Source organism: Armigeres subalbatus, chromosome 3 (assembly GCF_024139115.2).
Source record: "Armigeres subalbatus isolate Guangzhou_Male chromosome 3, GZ_Asu_2, whole genome shotgun sequence".
Lineage (NCBI taxonomy): Eukaryota > Metazoa > Arthropoda > Insecta > Diptera > Culicidae > Armigeres > Armigeres subalbatus.
In genome coordinates this window covers 327105929-327130072 of record NC_085141.1, presented here as the reverse complement: position 1 = coordinate 327130072, position 24144 = coordinate 327105929, and the positions used below count along the sequence as shown (strand labels likewise).

Here is a 24144-nt window from a genome sequence, read left to right as displayed (position 1 = left end):
GTCGCTGCTGCGTTGATTTTCTCCAACTCACAGTGGTTGAAATCCCGAAAAACGTGATCGTCGTGATTTCATGTTTGGAAAATCTTTTTTTATGCATCTTGAAATTTCTCTTAAAGTTGAATGGCATCTTTCGATTTGACCATTTGTCTCTGATCTGTGAACAGGGGTTTTAAAAATTTGAATATTCAACATTTTAATATTTAACATTTGAATTAAAAGTACTTTTATTATCCATTATTACAATTTTTGGTATACTCCATTCATAAATTAGGTCAAATAAGGCATCTTCTACATCTAGAAGGGATTTAGAGTCGATTGCTCTATATTTTAAGAACTTGGAAAATTTATCAATGGTTGTTAGAAATAAATTATCTATATGGTAAACAAATATATCAACATGAATTATTTCTCCAGGTTGCAGGGGTATTGGGGTTTTAAATGGTACAAACTTCTGGGGGTTACGTTGGTATTTTTCTGTTTTGCAAACCTCACAAGTTTTTACAAATTATTTTACTTTCTTTGTCATTTTAGGGAAATAAAAATCTTTTAGAAGTTGCTCTGTATTTTCTACGTCATTTCTGTGGGCGAATTGATGATTTTTTTTGATTTCTTCAAGTTGTCTTTCTTCAGTATTGATATCTTGAACCTTTTTTTGCGAAAATCTAACTTTAATAGTTCTTGGATTGAAATTTTTCCTATAAATTTCTTGAATAGTTGCCATTATTAGTTCAGTAGTAAAAATTCCATTAAGGACGTTCGGATTTAGAAATTTTTTCAATGTACTCATTAGAAATTCGTTTGTGAATTGGGTTTCGATAAAAATGTGTCTTTTATAATTTTCGAAAGGAACTACTAAGCCATAACTCGACCGATTCCCAATTTTGAACAGTAGTTGATTTTTGAAAACATTAATAGGGGCTTCTGTTGAAGGAATGAAAGAGCTATCATCTTCATCAGATGAATGCTGGGTTGCAGTTAAAGAAATTATTTGTACCCGAGACAAAGCATCAGCTACAACGTTAGCTTTGCCTGGTTTGTAAAAAAATTGATGGTCATGCTCTTCAATAAAAGCTTTCCATCTTTTTAATTTTGCATTATTATTTTTTTTGGAGAAATTGTGAAAGTTAACGGTTGATGGTCTGTGTAAATTAAAATTTTGTGACCATATATAAAATTTCTGAGAGTATGCAGTGCCCAAACTATAGCAAGCATCTCTTTTTCGTTAGTTGCATAATTCTCTTCGGTACTTGAAAGAGTTTTTGAAATGAAAGTGATGGGTCTTTCTCCATCATGAAAATTTTGTGACAATACGGCACCAATTGCTTTATTAGAAGCATCGATGGTTAGTAAACATAGTTTTTGGAAATCAGGAAATGGTAATACATCTTCTGAGGATAAAATATCTTTTAATAATTTAAAAGCAAAATATATTAAGCTCTTTTAGTGGAATGTATTAAACCGTCTAAGACGAATTAAGTACTGTCCATTTAATTCCACTAGTTAATTTTCGTAATCTTTGCAGATACGTATTTCGACCACAACTGTGTGGTCGTCTTCAGTGTCTTGTACTTGACTCGAAAGTCGAGTCAAGTACAAGACACTGAAGACGACCACACAGTTGTGGTCGAAATACGTATCTGCAAAGATTACGAAAATTAACTAGTGGAATTAAATGGACAGTACTTAATTCGTCTTAGACGGTTTAATTTAAAAGCTTTTTTTCCATCCTGATCTAATTCAATTTTAAAATTTCTGGATTCATTAATCGAAACTTGCTTATGACCGTTTTGTCCTTTTAGAAATTTTGTTAAAGGTTTTGCAATTTTGGCATAGTTTTTAACAAATCTTCTATAATATCCAGATAATCCAAGAAACGCACGTAATTCTTTTAAATTAGTGGGTTCTGGATATCTTTGAATACTTTCAATTTTCTTTGGATTTGGTTTTAATCCTTTTTGGGATACAATAAATCCAAGAAATTCAACTTCAGATTTTAACCATTCAGATTTATCTGGTTGAATTTTAAAATTAGCTTTGCGTAATGTTTCCAATATTATTTTTAAGTTTTTTATTTGTTCATCTAAAGTTTCACCAAATATGATAATGTCATCTATATAGACATAACATATTTTTCCAATATGCTCATGAAGAACATCATCCATAACTCGTTGAAATATGGCAGGAGCGGGTAAACGAACGAATTCATACTTTCCATTGTTTACCGAAAAAGCTGTTTTCTCTATATCATTATTATTGCATCTTTCCCAAATTTGCTAGAATTGTAGAGGTATCAGCTATCGGATACCTGTCACTTATTGTTTTTTGATTCAATTTTCTGTAATCAATAACAAGTCGGTATTTTTTCTGACATGAGGCATCTTGTTTTTTTGGAACAATCCACACGGGAGAATTATACGGAGATCTAGATGGTCGTATAATTCCATCGTGTAGCATTTTTTCAATTTGATTGTTTACTTCATTTTTAAAGGCTTGCGGGTAAGGATATGATTTTGAATAAATAGGTTCATTATCAGTGGTACGTATATCTGCACGTATTTTTGTGGTAAAAGTTAACTTCTCATCAGGTGGTTTAAATAAATCTTGGTATTGGTTTAACAAATTATGTACGTTGTCCTTCTCGTCTTGTTGCAAATGTTCATCTCGGATGCGAATTTGATTTACATCCTGTAATCGATGCGCTAATAAAGGTATAACATTATTATTGATTATCAACACATTTTCCTTGGTATCAATAATTGCTTCCATTTCTTTTAATGTATCATGGCCGATAATTGCGTCGAATGATCGCAACTTGTCCATGTGATACAATTTCACATTTACGTCAGAATATGGCCTAAAAAGTTTTGCTTGGGAATAAGTTTGAATTTGAATATTTCCTCCAACTGAAGAAACATTGAAAGGTTTATTTACTGGATGTGAAATTCTTGCGAATTTCGGATGAATAAATTTTTTGTTCGATCCAGTGTCGACTAATATTTTCAAAGGATCACTTCGATTACCATAGAATAGAAATAATGCAGACTTTATTCTAAAAAATTTAATTCTGGTTCTTCGTTATGTTCTTCAAATTCTTGAGGATACTGGTACTCCAAATTTTCGGTATATCTTTCGAATGATGGTCCTGCCGGACATTCTTCGTACGGTGTATAAGGTAAATTTTCAAAGTATTGTTGCGTATCAATATCATCGCATTCTGTTTCAATGTGGAATTGTTTCGGATTCCTATTATGTATTAAAGGCCGGTTTACATAGTTTATCGTTCTCATAGATACATCAGTATCAATTGGCACAGGCTTAATATTTTTGGGAACGATTGATTGCGCGGAAGGATTTACAACTTGTCTGTTATAAACATACGGATTATATTGTGGATTTTTGGGGACAACTGGTGTGGGGCTGCATTTACCACATGTCGATTATGAATATATGGATTATATTGTGGGTTTTTAGGAATGAATGGTTGCCTTGGAAGGAATGGATTATATTGTGGTTTCGAAATTTGTCTAGTCAAGTGTTGTGAAGGTAGTGGTTGAAAATATTGTGGTGTGAATGTAGTTGGTATTCTGGGTGGTATTTTTGGTGGTATCTTTTGTTGCTGATACTGTGGATGTTGTGAAAAGTTGGGAGTGCTTTGACCAGATCGGGTATGTCTTCTATGGCTTCGGGATCAACTGGTTGATTATTTTGATCCACCAAATATAGTGGGGGATCAGAATTGTCAGGGGTAGTTGGTGTTTCAATAGCCGAGAGTCTGGCTAATATTGCATTTATTTGTTCTTCAGCCATTTTTTTATGTAAGTCAAAAAATAATTTGGAGATTTTTATCTAAAAGAGAATCGCAAACACTTCAATATATTTGAATACTTGATTTCAATATATTTGGAATTATATCAAATTAACACTAATAAAACACTTTGATGGATTTACTTTATTTCACGCTTAATTAGCACTATAACACTTATTCTTTCTTTTCTGAAAACAATAAAAGATTATTTATTATACTTACAAAATAATTGCTAACATCGTCGGAACTCCTAAGTGGTTTGGGTTCCGTCCTTTATCGTCAGAACTCCTAATTGGTAACCAGATGTAAGCTTCAACTGTCCCAGTGAAGCGGCGATGTTCCCGTTTCTCCTATGCACGTTGGTGACTAGGGGCGCTCTTTCTTCACGTCTGCTGCGTTTAGTGGCGGTCGCTACTTCTTGCAGCGGTAGAGTTGAAATTTCGGATAATTGTTCACGATGTTGTCTCACTCGCGATACGATTAACTTTACTTACACTGGTCCCTATTCGGGCGCCAGTTAAACTTTTTGCTTGCGCAAAAGAGTTTTTAAAAACTAAAACTAAAACTAAAATTAAAATTAAAACGACTACACGCTATGATGGTTATAATCGAACTGCTTGCGATTTATTATTGATTTCTCTATTTATAATTGTCAATTTTGTTTGTGTTTTAAATTGAAATAAGAACTGTGTGCGATACCGGTCAAAGGAATGTGGGCATCGGCTGGATGTTTTGATAGATGTTTTGACTAGCTGATGTGCAGCAGAAACGGCTGATGTGTAGCAGGAACGGCGCATGATAACTTGCGTATGTGTTTGGTGTATAAGACTGATATTTTTCTACAGGCAGGTTTTCTTCCTTTTCTTTGAAAAGTTGTAATATTTTATCATTGTTCTTATCTCTTTGTTCGGAAAATTCATTGAAAGGTAAATTATTCGGATTGTCTCCAGTGTAAATACATTTAGGTGTTTGTTTCGTAAAGGAGTGAATGGTACTATTGAATTTATGAGCTGCTTCTTGAATTAAATTATTTACTGTAATGTCAGGATTAAGGGCTTTGATACATCTTGCAATTTCCTTAATGGTAGAGTGACATCTCTCTACTTGTCCATTTGTTTCTGACCTGTGTACCGGAGTTTTGAAAATTTCGACACCAATATTTTTTATTTGTTGTTCGATTACATTTGAGACAAATGAGCTTTCGTTGTCGATAACTATTTGTGCGGGTAAATCCCAATCATACAATAGTTGGATGAGAACGTTTCTAACATCAGTAATCGATTTCGATTTGATTGGTCTTATTTTAATAAATTTCGAAAACTTATCAAGGGACGATATATACAGAAAACTAGCATTGTATAGGAAGATATCTATGTGAATTATTTCTCCAGGATACTTAGGCATTGGTGTCTTTACTGGAATATATTTTTGTGGTTTACGATCATATTTTTCCATTTTACAAATCTCGCAATTATTCACATAATTTTGTATAACTTTGTATGAACCTGGGAAGTAAGATTGTTTTTAATAATTGAAGGGAGTATTCCTTTGCATTTCGATGGGCGAAGTTATGGATTGTTTTTATTTCTTCGAGTTGCTGTTCCTCATCTTCTATATCTTGTACTATTTTTTGGGAATATCTAGCTCTGACAACTTTAGGATTAAAAAGTTCTTTGTAGATTTCTTGTATCCGTTAAGTATCCCTGGTATTAAGAATTCTTTTAATTTGTTTTTAAGAAAATCGTTGCTGAACTGTGGTTCCGAAAATATGTGTCTAGTATATTTTTCAAATGGCCTGTTTTGTTCATAACTAGAATTTTGATCGGTTTTGAAAATAAGTTGATTACGAAAGACATTTATAGGTGCTTCTGTAGAAGGGATAAAGGAACTGTCATCATCATTTGCTGAATGTTGCGTTGGGGTTAGGGAGTTAATTTGGATGCGGGATAGCGCGTCTGCTACAACGTTGGATTTTCCAGGTTTGTATTGCATTTCGTAATCATGCTCTTCCAAAAATGATTTCCATCGTTTTAGTTTCGCGTTATTGTTCTTGGGTGAAAGGGCAAATGTTAGTGGGAGATGATCGGTATAGATTTTGAGTTTTGCTCCGTAAATAAAATTTCGAAGCGTGTGTAAGGCCCATACGACAGCGAGCATTTCTTTTTCGTTACCCGATCAAGAATGCATAACAAAATTATAACAAGGGGAGTTATTTATTTCAGAAAAATATTGTAACAAAATGTGTTATAAATTTACAAAAATAACAAAAATTATATCAAAAATACCTCTAGCCGTAACATAATTAAAACAGAGGTTGATACCTTCATATCAACATTATAACAAACGTTGATATGATTTTCCTGTACGAAAATCTACTTTCAAGGTAATTGCCTACATCACGGATAGAAATCTGGTGCGCTACCACGCCGGATTTCTATCCATAATGTAGGCAATTAACTTTGTTCCAGCTATATATTAATATCGAGCGGTTTCAACTTATACTAAAGGTCTACAAAATGTCTATGTCAATGTCTACAAAAAATGCAGGCAATTATTTTGTGAAAATATTCATAACTAATGTTGTTATAATTTTGATATGAAATAAAACTGGCCGAAGATACATTTTTATCGAATTATCTAATTATAGCACACGTTGTTTAACAATTGATAGAATTGAGTTATAATTTTGTTATGCTTTCCTGGTCGGGAAGGTGGCGTGTATATGAGAGATCAGTCTAGTTCTGTGGATCTGTGGGATTTAATACATTGCCGTTTTCTACAACGTTGTTCGAGTACAGAGAACCAATATGTTGAGAACCTGAATAATTTATAATTCATCCGCAAGGAGGCGTTACTGTATATGAGAGATCAGTTCTTCGATATCTCGGGATCCGTGGGATTTAGAAAGTTGCCGTCTTCTGCAAAGTTGTTCGAGGATTGGAAATTAATATGTTGAGAAGCTAATTTAGTTTAGTTTAGAATTCATCCGCAAGGTGGCGCTACTGTATATGAGAGATCAGTTTTTTCGATATTTCGGGATCTATTGGTTTTGGAAAATTGCCGTCTTCGTTCGAGGACTGGAAACCAACATGTTGAAAAACAGAATAAATTAAAATTCATCCGCAAGGAGGTGCTACTGCATATGAGATATCAGTTCTTTGATATTTTGGGTTGTCGGGGATTTAGAAAATTGCCGTTTTCTATAAAGTTGTTCGGGGATTGGAAACCAATATGTTGAAATATTGTGAAGTTTAAAATTCATCCGTAGAGTAGTGATAGTACATGTGAGACCACCACTTTGATTATATAACCCCGGATCTGTGATATTAGAAAGTGGCCGTCTTCTTCACAGCTGCTCGAGGATGAAAACCATTATTGTGACAAACTGTTTAGTTTGGATTACATCCGCTGGGTGATGATATATGGATCAACCAGTTTTGTTAGATATCGTGGGATAATTGGGATTTAAAAGTGCCGTCATTTACAGTTATTTGCAGGGATCGTAATACTCACTCATTCTCACGAAAAGAGAATGCTCCCTCACGCTGATTTTCGCTGAAAAATGGGTTTGCGGGAAAAAAAAGGTGTGACGAGAGATAACAATTTCTCCCTCAGTACCAGTGCCACGAAAAGTTGATTTGCTCGTTTTCTCACTCCTTTCTTCCTTTTCGTGCCATCACCAATTGCAAAAAGTGTAACTTTTATTGAACAAATAACCTAATCCCCACATGCAGTCGATGTGGTGGTATGGCTATAGGGACAGCATCCAATCGCCATTTTTGTTGATGTTCTAGTTTCGAATCCCGTTGTGGTCGTAAAATTTTTGTAATTACTTAACGAAAATTTTCGCGAAAAGTGAGTGAGGCGTAAAAGTGATAAAATGAAAAACGAAATTCATCAAGTACCTTGGCACGATTTTCGCTTCTAAGATCGCTCTATAGGGAAAAGATGGGTGGGAGAGAAAGGTTAAGCACTACAAACTCTGAGATAAGATTCTCCTCCGACCCGAAAATCGCTTGATTTCGTCTCATCGAAACGAAAAGTACGAACCCTGGGGTGACATTGTGCATCTCGAATCGAATCACTCGATTCGTAAGTTTTTGGATTCGTTTCGAAAAAAATGCGGCATTATGTATTTCGTTCGACTTCATTCAGTCGCAGTACAAGATTTCGAATGGTGCTGTACTAGTTCAATCGAGTATGTTCTGTCAAACGAAATGTATACAGAGAGAATAAGAGATAGCTGTCTCCGTGTTTAGTATGCCGCCCGCTGGACAGACAACCTTCAGCGCATGGCGAATGTGAGTAAACAGAGAGAACAAGAGTAATTTCATCTGCGTGTAGCATGTTGCCTGTTGGAAAGGCATCCTTAAGGGCATGAATTGGCAGTTAATTTTTAAACAAGCAAATTGTACTCAATGACTATAAAAAGCAATATTATTTATGGAGCAGTTGCAACCGATTTAAACGTTATGCCGATACGATATGTTTTGTAAATTGAGATATTGTTATACGGTACAAATTATTAGTTTTATGTTAATTCGAGTTTATGCCACAGATCCAATTTTGAGCTAAATAATTTGAAGCTAAAGAAGTATTCGATAATAAATTAATTTGATGCTTCCTGTGTTAAATGTAAATGCACTGTGGTCATCACATGCGCGTTTTTTTTATTTAACTCATCTATTTTACGTAGATTTTGGAATATACACGTATTTACGCAAATTTTTCTCATAGATTTTTCACGCGATTTATCGAAATCGTTAAGAAATACGTGCAAACCCGATTTTTGTTGAAGTCGCTTTTACGCGGATTTCAGGATAATTAGAGATTGCATATTGTCTGGAAACTATGAAAGTAGGTATTCTTATGAAATTCTTTTCCTCAAGAGACAATAATAAGACATTTATTTTCTTCTCGGACAGAAATGATAACAAATAAAATTAAAGACTTTCAGCAAGAAATAACTCTCGAACAACATTCTATAAAGCTATAAAGGTGACGAGTGTTTTTCATTCGACTTGAGTCGATTTTCAGTGTGCTATCGAGTTTCCATAATGCCAAAACATCTCGTTATTCTTGTACCTCCTCGAGCATACTCGAACGATGAGTCGTTTTCGAGATCGAATCGAAAGCCGTAATGCCAAACATGTTCGACTCGATAGAATTACGTTCGAATCGAGGTGCACAATGCCACCCCTGGTTATTTGGGATTTGAAAACCAATGTGTTCAGAAAAGTGTGTCATATAACTACCGTTTCTGCCTCATACACAGGATGCCTTGGGTTCGATCTCAGGCCCATTTCATTCGCCTACTTTGTATCTTTTTGTATACTTCTCATGTTACAGCAATCGCTAGAACAGGAAATGGATTCCCGTAGCGTTTCCATTTCAATCCTGTACCTTCAACTTGACTAGTCTAATAGTAACTGTTAGTATTGGAAATGCAGAAAAATTATTTTTTACATCCAATTAGAATTCCGTATTTTGCGTTCCTATCACATCCCAACAAAGTTTTTTAGCTGAAATAGCTTCTTTTTTGGCCAAATAAGACCAATATCTCTCGAATTTTTAATGTGGTTATTATCATCAATGACTACTATTTAGGTATTACTATGATAGAATTCATTATTCATTTGTTTGCGTAGTACATATTTTTGGTTTATTATTATACTCTATACAATATTTGATGGTAAACATATACAATATTTGATGGTAAAGAGCATTGACTAACTTCCTGGTCATTATCAGAAATGGTTTAGAAGAAAATCGTTGGTCTAGAACGAACTGTACAAAACGACAATTCACAGACGTTCCAGATTTGCCGAAAGGCCGTCTGCTAGCCACCTACGATCGTTGCAGAGTAAGAACTGTGAATTAACACTAAGACCACCACCAAAATGTCTTAGAAAAAATTTCGCTACTCTAGGACAAACCATTCAAAATGACCATTTTACAGGTTTTCCAAATTATTCGGAAGGCCGCCAGGTGGCCACGTGCAGTCATAGCTGATTAAGACTTTGAAATATCTCCAAGAACCGTCAGAAAAGGTTAAAAAAAGTGCGCTGATCTGGGTAAAACTTTCCAAAGCATCATTATACGGTCGTTCCGGATTATCCCGAAGGCCATCTGGTGGTCACCTGCGGTCATAGCAGAGTAATAACTGAGAATTTCACCCAAAGTCACCGTCAGAAGTGGTTTAGAAAAATTACGCTGCTCTACGACGAACTTCACAAAATTACCATTTTTACGGATGTTCCGGATTTTCCGGAAGGCCGCCTGGTGGCCACTGCGGTCGTAGCAGAGTAGGAGCTGTGTATTAACTTGAATATCGCCATCAGAAATGGTTTACAAAAAATTGCGCTGCTCTAGGATAAACTTTTCAAAACTACCACCTACGGCCGTAGGTGACCACCTACGGCCATAGGTGAGTGAGAACTGCGAATTAACTCCAATGTTATTGTCGGAAATGGTTTAGAAAAAATATGCGCTGCTCTAGGACAAACTTCCCAAAATGACATTTTTTACGGGCGTTCCGGATTATAAGGAAGGCCGTCTGATGGCCACCTACAGTTATAGTAGAATAAGAACTGTGAAATTTCTCTAAAATCACCATCAGAAATGGTTTAGGAAAAATTGCGCTGCTCTAGGACAAACTTCACAAAATGACCATTTTTACGGACGTTCTGGGTTTTCCGCAAGGCCGCCTGGTGGCCACCTGCGGTCATAGCAGTGTGAGAAATGTGTTTTAGCTTATACATGCCCATCATAAATGGATTAGAAAAAATTGCGCTGCTCTCGGACGAACTTTCCAGAATGACCATTTTTACGGACGTTCCGGATTATAAGAAAGGCAGTCTGGTGGCCACCTACGGTTATAGTAGAGTAAGAACTGTGGAATATCTCCAAAATCACTATCAGAAATTGTTTTGAAAAAAATCCACTGCTCCAGGACGAACTTCACAAAATGACCATTTTTTACGGACGTTCCGGGTTTCTGGAAGGCCGCCTGGCGGTCACCTGCGGTCATAGCAGTGTGAGAAATGTGTTATAGCTCAAACATCCTTATCAGAAAAGGTTTAGAAAAAATTGCGCTGCTCGCGGACAAACTTTCCAGAATGACTATTTTTACGGACGTTCCGGGTTTTCCGGAAGGCCGCCTGCTGGCCACCTACGGTCACAGGTGAGTGAGAACTGCGAATTAGATCAAGGTTATTATCAGAAATGATATGGAAAAAAATCGCGTTACTTTAGGATGAATTGTTAATGAAATATATAAATAATTCATTACTGGTCACTTTTCCCAGTGCACCTGAGCCTTTTATTTAGCTATATTTATCCGAGCCTTCTATCGAATCACATTTATTATCTTTTCAATTGATGAGGAACTATTTTTTTTTTTTTGAGGAATACATGGTGGTTTGGTGCAAATTGGTCAACTGACTAAAAAGTTATCTCATTTTTAATCAATGTGTTGTACTTTTTACAACGGTGCGAGTCCCGGAAGGTTAAGAGAATAGTTCGTAAATTCTTCAAGTGCTCTTCGAAGATAATTATGTCATCAATATAGACATGGCATATTTTATCTAAGTGATCCCTACGAATGTCGTCCATACCTCTTTGCAAAATAGCTGGAGCATTTTTCAGTCCAAATGGTAGACGAACAAATTCATGTTTACCTTTATTGATTGAAAAGGCTGTTTTTTTTAATATCCTTTTCTGACATTGGGATTTGGTGGAATCCTGAAGCCAAATCCAAAGTCGTAAAATATTTATTTTTGCCTAAATTGGCCAGATCTGTGGAGGTATCGGGAATGGGATACCTGTCACTAATTGTTTTAGAATTTAATTTTCTATAGTCTATAACCATCCTATACTTTTTCTCATTGAAAGCATCCATTTTTTTCGGCACAATCCAAACTGCTTTCAATGCCTGTGGATAGGGATACGATTTACTATAGATTGCATTGTCAGCTTTAACCTTCGTAGTAAATGGCAATTTTTCGTCAGGAGGTTGAAATCTCTTGATCTTGAAACTCCTTCAAAATTTGATCAAGTTCGCTTTTTTGTTACTCTTCCAAATGTTCGTTGCGTATATTAATTTTGTTTACTTCTTGTAGTTTATTCTGAAGTAGAGGAATAATGAAGTTACCTTCTAAAATCAATTTTTCGTTAGAAGTGTCAATGACCGCTTTGAGTTCTTTCAAAGTGTCATGACCTATGATTGCATCAAATGAAAAACTTATATCCAAATCTGAATAAGGTTTAAATAATTTTCCCATTGAGAATTTAGTTACCTTTCAATCTCCTCCAACGGAAGAAACAGAAAATGGTTTTTTCAAAAAAATGGTCTGATCTTTCATTCACCGTGTCTTCTATTTCGGGGTTTTGATATGATTCTGTGTGAGTGTGAAACAATCTAGGACGGTCTGTTAGAGTAGTTAATATTAGCAGTGCGCATGGATACGTCTGTATCTATTGGCGCAGGGGCTCTGAATGGATTTCTTTGTGGATTGGATGGTGGTTGTCGTGCAAATGGTTGTCTAGGAGGTGCTGGGTGAAAATGAGAATAGTTTCGTTGTTGTTGAGTGTTATGGAATGGTTTTGGAGGGTAAAAATGCATTGGAGGGTTATACCGTAATTGTGGAAGGTTAATCAATGGTTTCATGTGCATCCTAGATAAATGGTTTAGGCGGTATGGCAGGAATTAGATTTCTTGGCTTGGTATGGACCTCAGGAATCTTGTAACTAGTAATATTTTTTCTAAACTCAATATTTTGGAAGGAGATGCAATAAGAGTTGGCGTCAGCCAGAGATTCTGGTTCGTAATTCTTCAAAAATCTTCCAACATCGCCATCTAGACCACGAATAAATGCGTCGATAGCTTTGCGGTTGTATGTGTAAGTTATATTATCTATCTAGCCAAAAGGCTTTTTAAAAAATTAAAACTATTACAAGGAGTTCGAAAAACAGAACTTCACGGATCAACGATTACGAACAGAATGAATTTATTGCACATTGGAATCTACGAGTACCCTATTTCTGCTGATTAATGATTTATTGCCCTAGCTGTCGTCAACGTCGTGATTCCTGCTGATTGGGCATCCTACTTCTGGACTGCTGAGTTGGGAAACGATGGTGTCGGGTTATTGTCGGTTAAGGTGCACATGTGTTGTTGTTGGTGTTGCTGTTGGTATCGGCGTCTGATGACAATGCATTGACGGTGCCCAGTGCAAAGGCTATTTGTTGTTGTTGTTGTTCTATGGTGCACAGCATATTCCGTAGTAACTCGGTAGAAGTATTATCGTGTTTCGATAGGTGTTCGATAACTTCTCCCTCCCCGAGTGAGGATCGTCTCGGTCCTTTGAGTTGAACTCGGCATCTGGTCTTGGCTATAATGAAAATTATGATTGAGATGATAATGTAGATGCTGGAAAGTCCTCCGGTTAAAGTCCAAAATTTTAATTTCAAGTTATATTGCTCCAAATAAACGTGGTGTAGCTTGTCTCGGGTTTCGAGAGTTTCGTTGCTGAGTGTGAATATATCCAAATGCTGATGGTAATTCCAGCTAGTTTTTAAGTTATGTAATGCTCCATAAATTACAGTAGTCTCCTGAATTATTTCGTTGTTCCGAAATGAATGGTTGTTGAACGTGATAGAGCAGTTTCCAAATGATATTAGAAAATTTCCTTCTAGTGTACGATTGTCTGGCCCACAGTTACTGTTAAGAGTGTGGTTTTTTGCATTCTGGACCAAAAGTGTATTCTCCGTTACAAGTAATTGAGATGTCCTATTATAAAACGTGGAATTGCATATCGATTCTTTCCCAAATACTAGGGGATAGATACAAGTATCGTGCATTTCCTTTAGGTATTTCGCCTTTTGGACAAATTCAAAGGGTTCACTTGTGGTATATAGAGAATTTTCACTTTTCACGACATATTCTGGATAATCATAAATAATTTGGTTCTTGTGTACTATTGGGTGAATTCGAATCACAGAAGATGTTACGTTATCTAACTGTGGCACGTAAAGGATGTATAGGAGGGTGTGTGGAGTTGCGGCGAACTTAGGAGTGACGTGTTGTAGGGCTTCATCTGGAACATCTATGTTTACTCCTTGATTTTGTAGAAGCGATTTTATGAATGAAATCTCTTGAATAGAGAGAACTCTGTTGGCGATAGTAGCTGTTTTTGATAGGATGATGGCGTCTTGAATGTCTTCTAGGAGTTTGTTGATGATATCAATATTTATTATTGTTATGATAGCCGAGATCTCATTTGCTAGTTCGTTCGTTTTCATGCTGTTGATAATTTTGTTAATGCTGCTGGTCAGCTCCGAAATTCTTGCAACGAATCCCATCTTTTTGCTCTATGATGTTCTGATGGTTTTATTTGAAGAAAGTAGTTGTACAATGCTTTCATCTTGTGTTTGACTATGCCTCCTAAAGGGTTTCTACTCTTGTATAAAAGGATGAAGTCAAGTAATCGATAGATTCTTGTATCGTTGTTAGATTAATGGGGTGTACAATTTTTAAATTTCCTGTTTGAATTTTACAATTTCCATATTTTAAAAATAAAATGGGGTCTTCGTTGAGGTTTCTCAGGGAAAGTTTGGATGGTTCAATCAATAAGGGAAGTGTGATGAGTATCAGGAAGGGTGCCTAAAAGAGGAATTTCATAGTTTAGGGTTTTATGCTAGTGTCTAGTCTGATCTAAATCGATTCGCTACGTATTCTGTTGATTATCTGTTTCAGTTTTCGAATTCTTCGACTACCATATCTACGATAATAAATTAAGTTTTGTCTGACGTTTCCTATCGATTTAATTGCAAATACCACGTATTTTATATTTATTCTTATAAGACAAGGGAAGATTTAGCTGAGAATAGATTGTAATAGGTAGTGTTACATAGTTCGTAATGGTATCTGTCTATTCCGTGCCGATAGTTCGAACGAGCCAGACGTGTGTGCTGTGTCTCATCGCGGATTGTGTTCGGTAGTGCGAGTGCTATTGTGTGGTGCGTATCCTACCTACGGATCCAAGGCGATCACTGTCGGCGAGTGGAAGTAGCTGCTTCTGGCGACGCCAGTGACGCAGGCTATTGTTACTGCTGCTACCTACAGCAGCAGCCGCAGATAAGTGGCAAAGATTGTTGTATTGTTCCCCCACATAGTGGGTCTGATTAGAATAGTTTGAATTAGTTTTTTTATTAGTTTTTTTTCTAATTAGTTAATAGTTATTAGTTCTTAGCTTGTAATAACTATACTTCCAACACCTTGCGAGGTGATAATGGAGGCGGAGACTGCGGAGGGCAGTGGGCCTCCCAAAGATGGTGGTCGCACACGATTCTACCATGCATCTTCTCCTGGGCCTTGGGTTGTTTACTTTCGGCAGAAAGTGAAAAGCCTAGATTTTCTCGGCATTAAGCGAGATTTGACGCGTCGTTTTCCGAAAACTGATTTCCATCAGGTAAATCGGAACAAACTACGCATAACCGCACCCACATACAAGGATGCAAACGAAATCGCTAAAGACAAGGCCTACAATGTTGAATATTTGGTTTATGTCCCCTCGCGGGAGGTCGAAATCGAAGGTGTGATCAACGCAGCGAGCCTGACTTGCAAGGATGTACTTGCGGGAAAAGGCCGCTTAAAGAATGCAATGGAGTCTACTGTGGATATTCTGGATTGCAAGGAGTTGCATTCAGCTGCCATGGTAGATGGTAAAAGAGTGTATTCTAAGTCAGGTTCGCTTCGGGTGACGTTCGCCGGTTCGATTCTCCCAAAATATGTAGATATTGAAAATATGTTATTTCCGGTGCGTCTTTTTGTGCCGAGGGTGTTCAATTGTACCAACTGCAAACAGTTGGGGCACACTGCCGAGTTTTGCGACAACAAGCCCCGTTGTGGCAAATGTTTTGAAAAGCATAGGGAGGAGTCCTGTCAACAACAAGCTACAAAGTGCGCTTATTGTGGCATGGATCCTCCCCATGGTTTGCAAGAATGCCCAGTGTACAAAAAGCGCACCCAAAAAGTGAAGCGCTCGTTGGTACAGCGCTCCAAGCAGTCGTATGCGGAAATGGTTAAGTCGCAAGACACATCCGCCACAACCACCGCCACGGCTGCTATTTCAGCTGCCGTTCGAGTAAGTGATTACTACGATTCTATTGCCACTGATGAATTGGACTCCGACGTAGCTGATATGGATGATTCTTCGGAGGTACACGTGTCCGAAAAGAGGAAGCAACCGTCTTCCCCGGGATCGCGCCGTAAGAGAACAAAAGTCATCCATAAAAGCTTGCCAAAATCTGAAGGTAATGGGGGATTTTTTATAATCCCGAAGCAATCTGTCTTCACTGCTCCTTTGGATCCTAGTTGCAGCAAGACATTCCCGCCATTGCCTAAAACCGATGTTTCCAAGAAACATCCGGTTAGGAGAATCAATGAAAGAAAAAATGCAATTCGCACTTCCAGAAAAAATATTCCGTCCAAGCGAGGATTGATCTCCTTTAAGGACCTCGTGGACCGTTTTTGAATTTGTTCAATATTCCGAATTCATTGACACCACTCATTGACCTCTTTATACCAACAGTAGAAAGTTATCTGAAGCAATTGACTGTTTCATGGCCCTTCTTGCAGAAATTGTATCTTTCGATGGATAATACGGCCATGCAAGATACAATCACTGTGCTGCAGTGGAACTGTCATAGTCTGAAAAATAAATTAGACGTGTTCAAGTTTTTGATTCGCAATTCCTATTGCGATATATTTGCACTCTGTGAAACATGGCTTTCTTCTGAAGATGAAATCAACTTCCACGATTTTAATATTATTCGCCAAGATCAGGATGATCATTATGGTGGCGTTCTTTTGGGGATCAAAAGTGCTACTCCTTCTACAAAATTCCCAATCCGACTGTTAATGGCCTAGAGATCGTGGCTTGCCAAATAAATGTAAAGAATACAGATCTTTGCATAGCTTCAGTGTACATTCCTCCAAATGCCTCTATTAATCGTCGACATTTTTGGAGCGCAGTCTCCTCCTATCATCTCCAGTATTGATATTGGGTGATATGAACGCACATGGTATTGGATGGGGCGAAACGTATGACGATTATAGAGCGCCTATTTTCTATGATTTGTGTGACGATTTCAATTTGAATATTTTGAACACTGGTGAAGTAACTCGAATAGGACCAAATGGTCAACAAAGCCGTATTGATCTGTCTTTAGGTTCAAATTCACTATCATTAGATTGCACGTGGAAGGTAATTCAAGATCCCCATGGTAGTGACCATATGCCGATAGTCACCACAATTAAGAGTGGCTATCAACAATCTGAGCCAGTTAATATTCCTTTCGATCTCACGAAGAACATTGACTGGCAAAAATTTGCATCGGCGGTAAAAATTGGTATTGAATCAACTGATACTCTTCCCCCTTTGGATGAATATCGATTCCTTACTGAGTTGATTAAAAAAAGCGCACTAGAAGCTCAGAAACGACGCGTTCCAAGTACATCTGTCATCAGAAGACCAGCCACTCCTGGATGGGATGATGAATGTACTAAGTTGTATTCTGAGAAATCTGATGCCTTCAAGGCCTTCCGTAAACACGGAAGGTCAGAGCTTTTTGAAGAGTATTTGAGGCTCGAAAGAAAACTCAAAAATCTTCTCAAGGCAAAAAAACGTAGCTACTGGCGACGTTTTGTCGAGGGACTATCACGAGAAACCTCAATGACAACACTTTGGAAAACGGCTCGCAACATGCGGAACCGCATTTCCACCAATGAGAGTGAAGAATACTCCAATCGATGGATATTCAACTTCGCAAAAAAGGTCTGCCCAGATTCCGTACCAGCAGAACCGCTATTTCGAGAATCAGTCACTGATCCCGGTTCATTGGGTGGACCATTCACAATGCTGGAACTTTCTATGTCTCTTCTTTCATCGAATAACTCTGCTCCGGGATGCGATAACATCAAATTCAATCTTCTGAAAAACCTCCCAGATATCGCAAAAAGACGATTACTTGACCTGTACAACTGTTTCATGGAGTACAACATTGTGCCACCTGAATGGCGACAGGTCAAAGTAATAGCTATTCAAAAGCCTGGGAAACCAGCGTCTAATCACAATTCATACCGACCGATTGCCATGCTATCATGCATGAGAAAATTATTGGAGAAAATGATCCTTTCAAGAGTCGACCATTGGGTCGAAGAAAATGCATTGCTTTCAAATACTCAGTTTGGATTTAGAAAAGGGAAAGGAACAAACGATTGTCTAGCGTTGCTTTCTTCAGATATACAACTGGCCTTTGCGCACAAGGAGCAATTGGCTTCAGTATTCTTGGACATTAAGGGCGCTTTTGATTCAGTTTCCATAGAAGTACTGTCAGACAATCTGCACAGTAATGGATTACCCGTTATTTTGAATAATTTCTTGTACAATTTGTTGTCAGAAAAACAAATGAACTTCACACTCGGCACTCTGACAACTTCCAGAACTAGTTACATGGGCCTTCCCCAAGGTTCATGTTTAAGTCCCTTGCTTTATAATTTCTATGTCAAAGATATTGACAATTGTTTGGAAGGACAATGCACGCTGAGACAACTTGCAGATGATGCCGTGGTCTCTCTAAGAGGTCCATGTGCAGCTGTCTTGCAAGGACCATTGCAAAGTACCCTGGATAATCTGACTGTTTGGGCCAGACATTTAGGGATCGAGTTTTCATCGCAAAAAACTCAGTTGGTTGTGTTTACTAAGAAGCGGTACCCTGCTCAACTGAAACTAAAGCTGTTGAATGATGACATCAACCAATCTTTATCTTCTAAATACCTTGGGGTCGTGTTTGATTCCAAATGTACCTGGAAACTCCACATTGAGTATTTGATACAAAAATGCCGGAAAAGGATCAATTTTCTACGTTCTATCTCCGGAACATGGTGGGGTGCTCACCCGGAAGACCTCATCAAACTCTATAGAACGACTATTCTCTCTGTTTTAGAGTATGGCTCCTTCTGCTTCCTCTCAGCAGCTGATTGCCACCTGATCAAATTGGAACGAATTCAGTATCGTTGTTTGCGTATTGCCCTTGGCTGCATGCATTCAACGCATAACATGAGCCTGGAGGTGCTTGCTGGAGTCACTCCTTTAAAGCACCGTTACTGGGAGCTCTCACTAAGAATACTCATCAAATGTGGAACAAGTAACACACTTGTTCTAGATAACTTCGATAATATGCTTGAACTAACTTGTCGTTCAAGATTCCTGAGAGTTTATCTCAACTACATATCATCAGATCTTTGTCTTCCGTGTTATAATCCCCCTCGAGTTCACTTCACCAACGACAGTTCCTCAATTGTATACGATCTGTCCATGAAACATGCTATTCAAGGAATACCAGATCATCTTCGACAAATATCTATTCCCTCACTTTTTTCTGATAAATATGAACATGTCAATTGCAACAACAGATATTTCACTGATGGTTCTCGCATCAACGGATTCACTGGCTTCGGTGTTTTCAATGTAACTTCAACCACCTTCCGAAAACTTCAGGAACCGTGTTCGGTTTATGTTGCTGAGCTGGCAGCAATTAACTTCGCTTTGGGGATAATTTCCAATCAGCCCGTAGACCATTATTTCATCTTCTCGGATAGTCTTAGTTCTATCGAGGCACTCCGGTCGATGAAACCTGTTAAGCACGCATCTTACTTTCTTACAAACATAAGAGAGCAGATGCGTGTTTTGGTCGAAAGATCATTCAAGATTACCTTTGTTTGGGTCCCATCTCACTGCTCAATCTACGGCAATGAGAAGGCAGACTCGCTGGCAAAGGTGGGCGCACAGGAAGGTGAGGTTTATGATAGACAATTCTCGAGTAACGAGTTTTTCCCATTAGTCCGTCAGAGTACTCTTCAAAGTTGGCAAAGGAATTGGACACACAATGAACTCGGACGGTGGCTATTTTCCATAGTTCCAAAAGTTTCTGGGCGAGCGTGGTTCAGAGGTGAGGACTTAAGTCGAGGCTTCATTCGCGTGATGTCGAGAGTTATGTCCAATCACTATTCACTAAAAGCACATCTGTACAGAATAAGCCTTGTCGATAGCAACTTATGTAGGTGCGGAGCCGGTTATGATGACATCGATCACGTAGTTTGGTTCTGCTCGGAAAATGACGCCTCCAGAGAGCGACTATTGGATACCCTAGTGGCCAGAGGTAAACAACCCTTCAGGGAAATTCGAGGTGTTTTGGGGGATCGTGATGCGGTCTATATGCAGGCCATTTATAGTTTCATTTGTGATTCTGACATCAAAATCTAATTTTTTTTTTCTTCTGTCAAAGTTTTTTTTGTACTGTCTCTGTCTCTATGTTCCGTAGATCTCCGTTACTCAGGCCATCCGGAAGACGCTCCCAGTAGAACCAATCCTCGAGCACGACGACACGCCACATCGTCCCTTACGCCAAATGCCCGGATCAGCAGCCGAAATTCCTTGATTCCGAATCCTAAGCCTCGTCCATCCTTTAATATTGTAAACTAACCTCGAGTCACCACGAGTACGCTGGCTCCTATCCCTCTCTTACTAACTGAAAAATGACATTGATTGTATATATCACAAAGAAATATGGCTCCGTAAAGTGTTATACACGCCTGAGCCTACCAAATAAACGAACTTGAAAAAAATGGTATCTGTCTAATATTTACGTTGGATAACATCGATTCGGTGGGGGTTAACAATAATAAAGAGGCATTGCTCTTTCATCGAGAGCTAGTTCGGGACAGACATATAGGGTTTGAGTGGGGATCTAGGATAACGGATGGGAATGATTCGTAGGCAGAGGATATTTTACTTACTCTCCAAGCGTGGCTTGCAGGAGTTGGAATGTTTTGTGGCAGGGGTATCATATTCCTTTAGGCTTCTGTGTGAGTGCTGTACTTCATGCAAGAGTATCCTAAAATTTTAAAATCATTAGTATGGTATTTGAATTCATATATAATGTAACACAATGTATAATGCTCCCGGGATTCATAGGGTTTTCATGCTTTTCACAAGCTGTCCATTCCTAGGGTGGAGAAAAAAGATTAATATCGTAATATGGGTTGATCAGCTAAGAGCTAATACATTTCATCATTTCCTGATTCTTTTTAACCTTGTTTTATGAAGTTTCCGATTTAACCGGTCGCGATAAGTCATTTGGTTATCGTGGTCTACTATCGTAGAGTTGAATTTTTCCAATCTTTTAGATTTGACTCCTTGTCTTTCGTTAAACACTACTTGACCAGGTTCTAATATTGGTGAGTTTTCACCTGAAGCGTTCCTTTGTAAATTTTGCTTTTTTCTACGTCTCCGAAATCTTCAACATTACTTCATCATAAATTTTATCACGGGCTTCGAGTAATTTGGGCAGGGCTAGGGGTCGTTCTTGGACGTCTTTAATGCCATAAAATACTTCTCGTGGTTTCATTCCGGTTGCCGAGTGAATGGTGTTATTGTAAAGTGTGTTTGAAATAAGGATTATTTCTTTTGGAGAGATGTTTGGGAACTTATGTTTATTGCAACTAAATATTTTTGCAATTGTCGAATGATATCGCTCGACCATCCCATTTGTTTCGCTACGATTGCAGGGGGTAACGTATTGCTGTACATTCAAATTGTCCAGTAGTCCTCTCACTTCAATGGACTTTAATGATGGTTCGTTGTCTGACACCATTAACTTAGGAGTACCGAATAAGGAAAAATATTTCAAAATAGCTTTTCTTACGTCTGGGATAGATCTTGATTTGATCGGCAAAAGGACACCGAATCTGGTTAATTTGTCAACAACAGACAGAAATATGTAAGGTTGAGAGATAAAGATATCAACATGGATGATATCTAGAGGTTTGAGAGGAATCGGGGTTTCTCCATGTTTAATCTTATTACAGGTAGGGCATAAGATGACGTATGTACGGATTTTCCTTTTGATATTTGGAAAATACCACCTTCTAAAAATTTGTTCTTTGTTTTCAAGGATTCCTCTGTGAGCAGTCTCATGAGTTTCCTCTATTACTTGATTTTGATCGAGATCAGTGGTGAGGTCGATCAATATTTTCTGAGAGATTAATACTTTGAAGGTTTTACAACGACTGAAGTGGTTTTTATATACCGTTTGTATCGATGGTATGACGTTTTCTGGACAGAGGATACAATTGAGTTTACCGGGACGCATGTAATCTCGAAATATTCGGAATAATGTTGCCATACCAAAGTTAATTTTTGTTATAGTTCTTCTGTACATTTTTGGAAAGATTTCCTCATAAACTTCGGAGTCTTCCGCGCCAACTTTCAAAATTATTTGGTTGTGAAACACGTTTATGGGTTTCTCAGTACATTTAACAAAGTCCAAGTCGTCAGTATCAGCGGAGTGAACAGAACTATCATCCGTTGATTGTTCCTCTTCGTTGACATTGATTTCATGGGACGTTTCGTTAGGTATCCTGGATAAGGCATCAGCTACTACGTTCTGTTTCCCTGGGCGATGCTTTATCTCGAAGTCGTATTCTAGAAGTCTCAGCCTCCATTTTACCAATCTGGTGTTTGGCGTTTTTAAGTTTAAGGCGTAGGTAAGGGCTGATGATCAGTGTAAAGGGTGAATTTTCTTCCAAACAGATAGAGTCGGAAGTACTGTGTAGCCCATACAATGGCTAAAAGTTCTTTCTCTATGGCTGAGTAATTTTCCTCCGTTTTGGTTAGCGTTCTAGAGGCAAAGGCAACGGGTCTATCTTTTCCGCTTGGCCTTGTGATAAGACTGCACCAAGAGCAAAATTACTCGCGTCTGTGGTTAAGATAAATGGTTTATCCATGTCTGGATACTGGAGGACATCACTTTGTGTAAGCAAGTCCTTACATTTTTCAAACGATTTTACGAATAATGGAGTATGTTCCACTACTTCGCCTTTGCATAACTGAGCCGTTAATGGCTTAGTGATTTTAGCAAAGTCTAGAATAAATCTACGATAGTACCCTAGGATTTCAAGGAATCCTTTGAGTTCCTTCTGAGTTTTCGGAAGGGGCCAGTTTCGAATGGGTAATATCTTGTCGGGGGTTGGTTTTACACCCTCGGCAGTGACAATGTGACCTAAGAAGGCAACTTCTTTTTTAAGGAATTCCCATTTGTCTAACTGTAATTTTAAGTACACTTCTTCTAATGCTCGTAATATTTTTTCCAAGTTTTCTAAGTGTTCCTGTAGAGAAGTAGAATAGACAATGATATCGTCCATATAGATGAGACAACATTTGCCTATGAACTTACGGAGAACATGGTCCATAACGCGAGTTGAATAATTTGCTGTTGGATTTTCTTTTTAAAAAAGAACACTCTTCACTTACTGCTAGACTAAGACTAACTTTATTGAACTACCTTACTTAACTCCTAACCGATGGCCACACTCGATACTGCTGCTTCAGCACTTTACTCGATGGGTCCCAAGTCCGATCGACTGACCTATTGATCGCGGTTGCGATGTGCATCGTTTCTGCTGACTCGACAAGAATGTTGTGGACTCCGGGTGGCAACATAGTTAACTTGCCCCGCCTTAGTTATGAGGCTCCGTCCGAATGATTTCTTCTAAGTTCGCATGGCGGAAGCTAAACGTGACGTCTTTGGTTGTTGGTACTTCGTGGGTTTGTGGCTTCAGTTCGATTTTCATAGTTTGCCTGCGAATGAAAATACTAAGAAAAATGGCTAAGCCAATTATGATGGGGGTGAGAGAGAATGTTCCGAAGATCGTCCAAGGTGTCCAATTTATGCTGTTGTTTTCCAACCGTATCAGATCCAAATCTTTTCTCGTTTCTGTCTGGAGAAAATTTAGATGTTCCAAACTGAGATCATTCCCAGTCTAACGCTTGAGCTAGCAAGATCGTCGTGCTATCGCTCCTCGTGAAGAAATTTTTTCCCACTGTGTTTTTGCCCGCAAAAGTGCGGTTTTACACTTGGTTTTTTTTTCGCCGCGTACATCTCCTGACCGGGAAGCAGCGTGTCCTGGCCGAGCCCTCGGCACGGCTGTAAAACATCCTGCCCCACATCCCAATTTGGTGGCTTACAACGACGACGACGACGACGACGAGAACAATCTCCATCAATCATCGTTGACGACGCTTGGTTCATCGTTCCGGTACAATCAAAAGAGAAACGAAAGCCGCGTGGTGGAAGCAGTCGTACAGTACCTACCAAGCACCTACAAAGCAGAATCGAATCGCCTGTCACTGCAATGGAATAGGTAGGCTACTATTTGTTCGTTTTCTGCTGCTGTCTGTCGCAGGGGCAATCCCACAGTGTTAGCGCAAATTGTG

The 24144-nt window shown here is 38.3% G+C and overlaps 1 protein-coding gene across 1 annotated transcript; it reads right to left on the bottom strand.

Moving 5' to 3' along the window:
- Positions 1-12703: 12703 nt before the first annotated feature.
- On the bottom strand, positions 12704-23370 carry LOC134222712 (uncharacterized). The gene is made up of 3 exons (XM_062701877.1): positions 23297-23370; positions 20667-20764; positions 12704-13197 (listed from the first exon to the last, which is right to left on the bottom strand). The coding sequence occupies exons 1-3, from the start codon at positions 23368-23370 to the stop codon at positions 12962-12964; spliced, it is 408 nt and encodes a 135-aa protein (XP_062557861.1). The 3' UTR covers positions 12704-12961.
- Between the last annotated feature and the right edge of the window lie 774 nt (positions 23371-24144).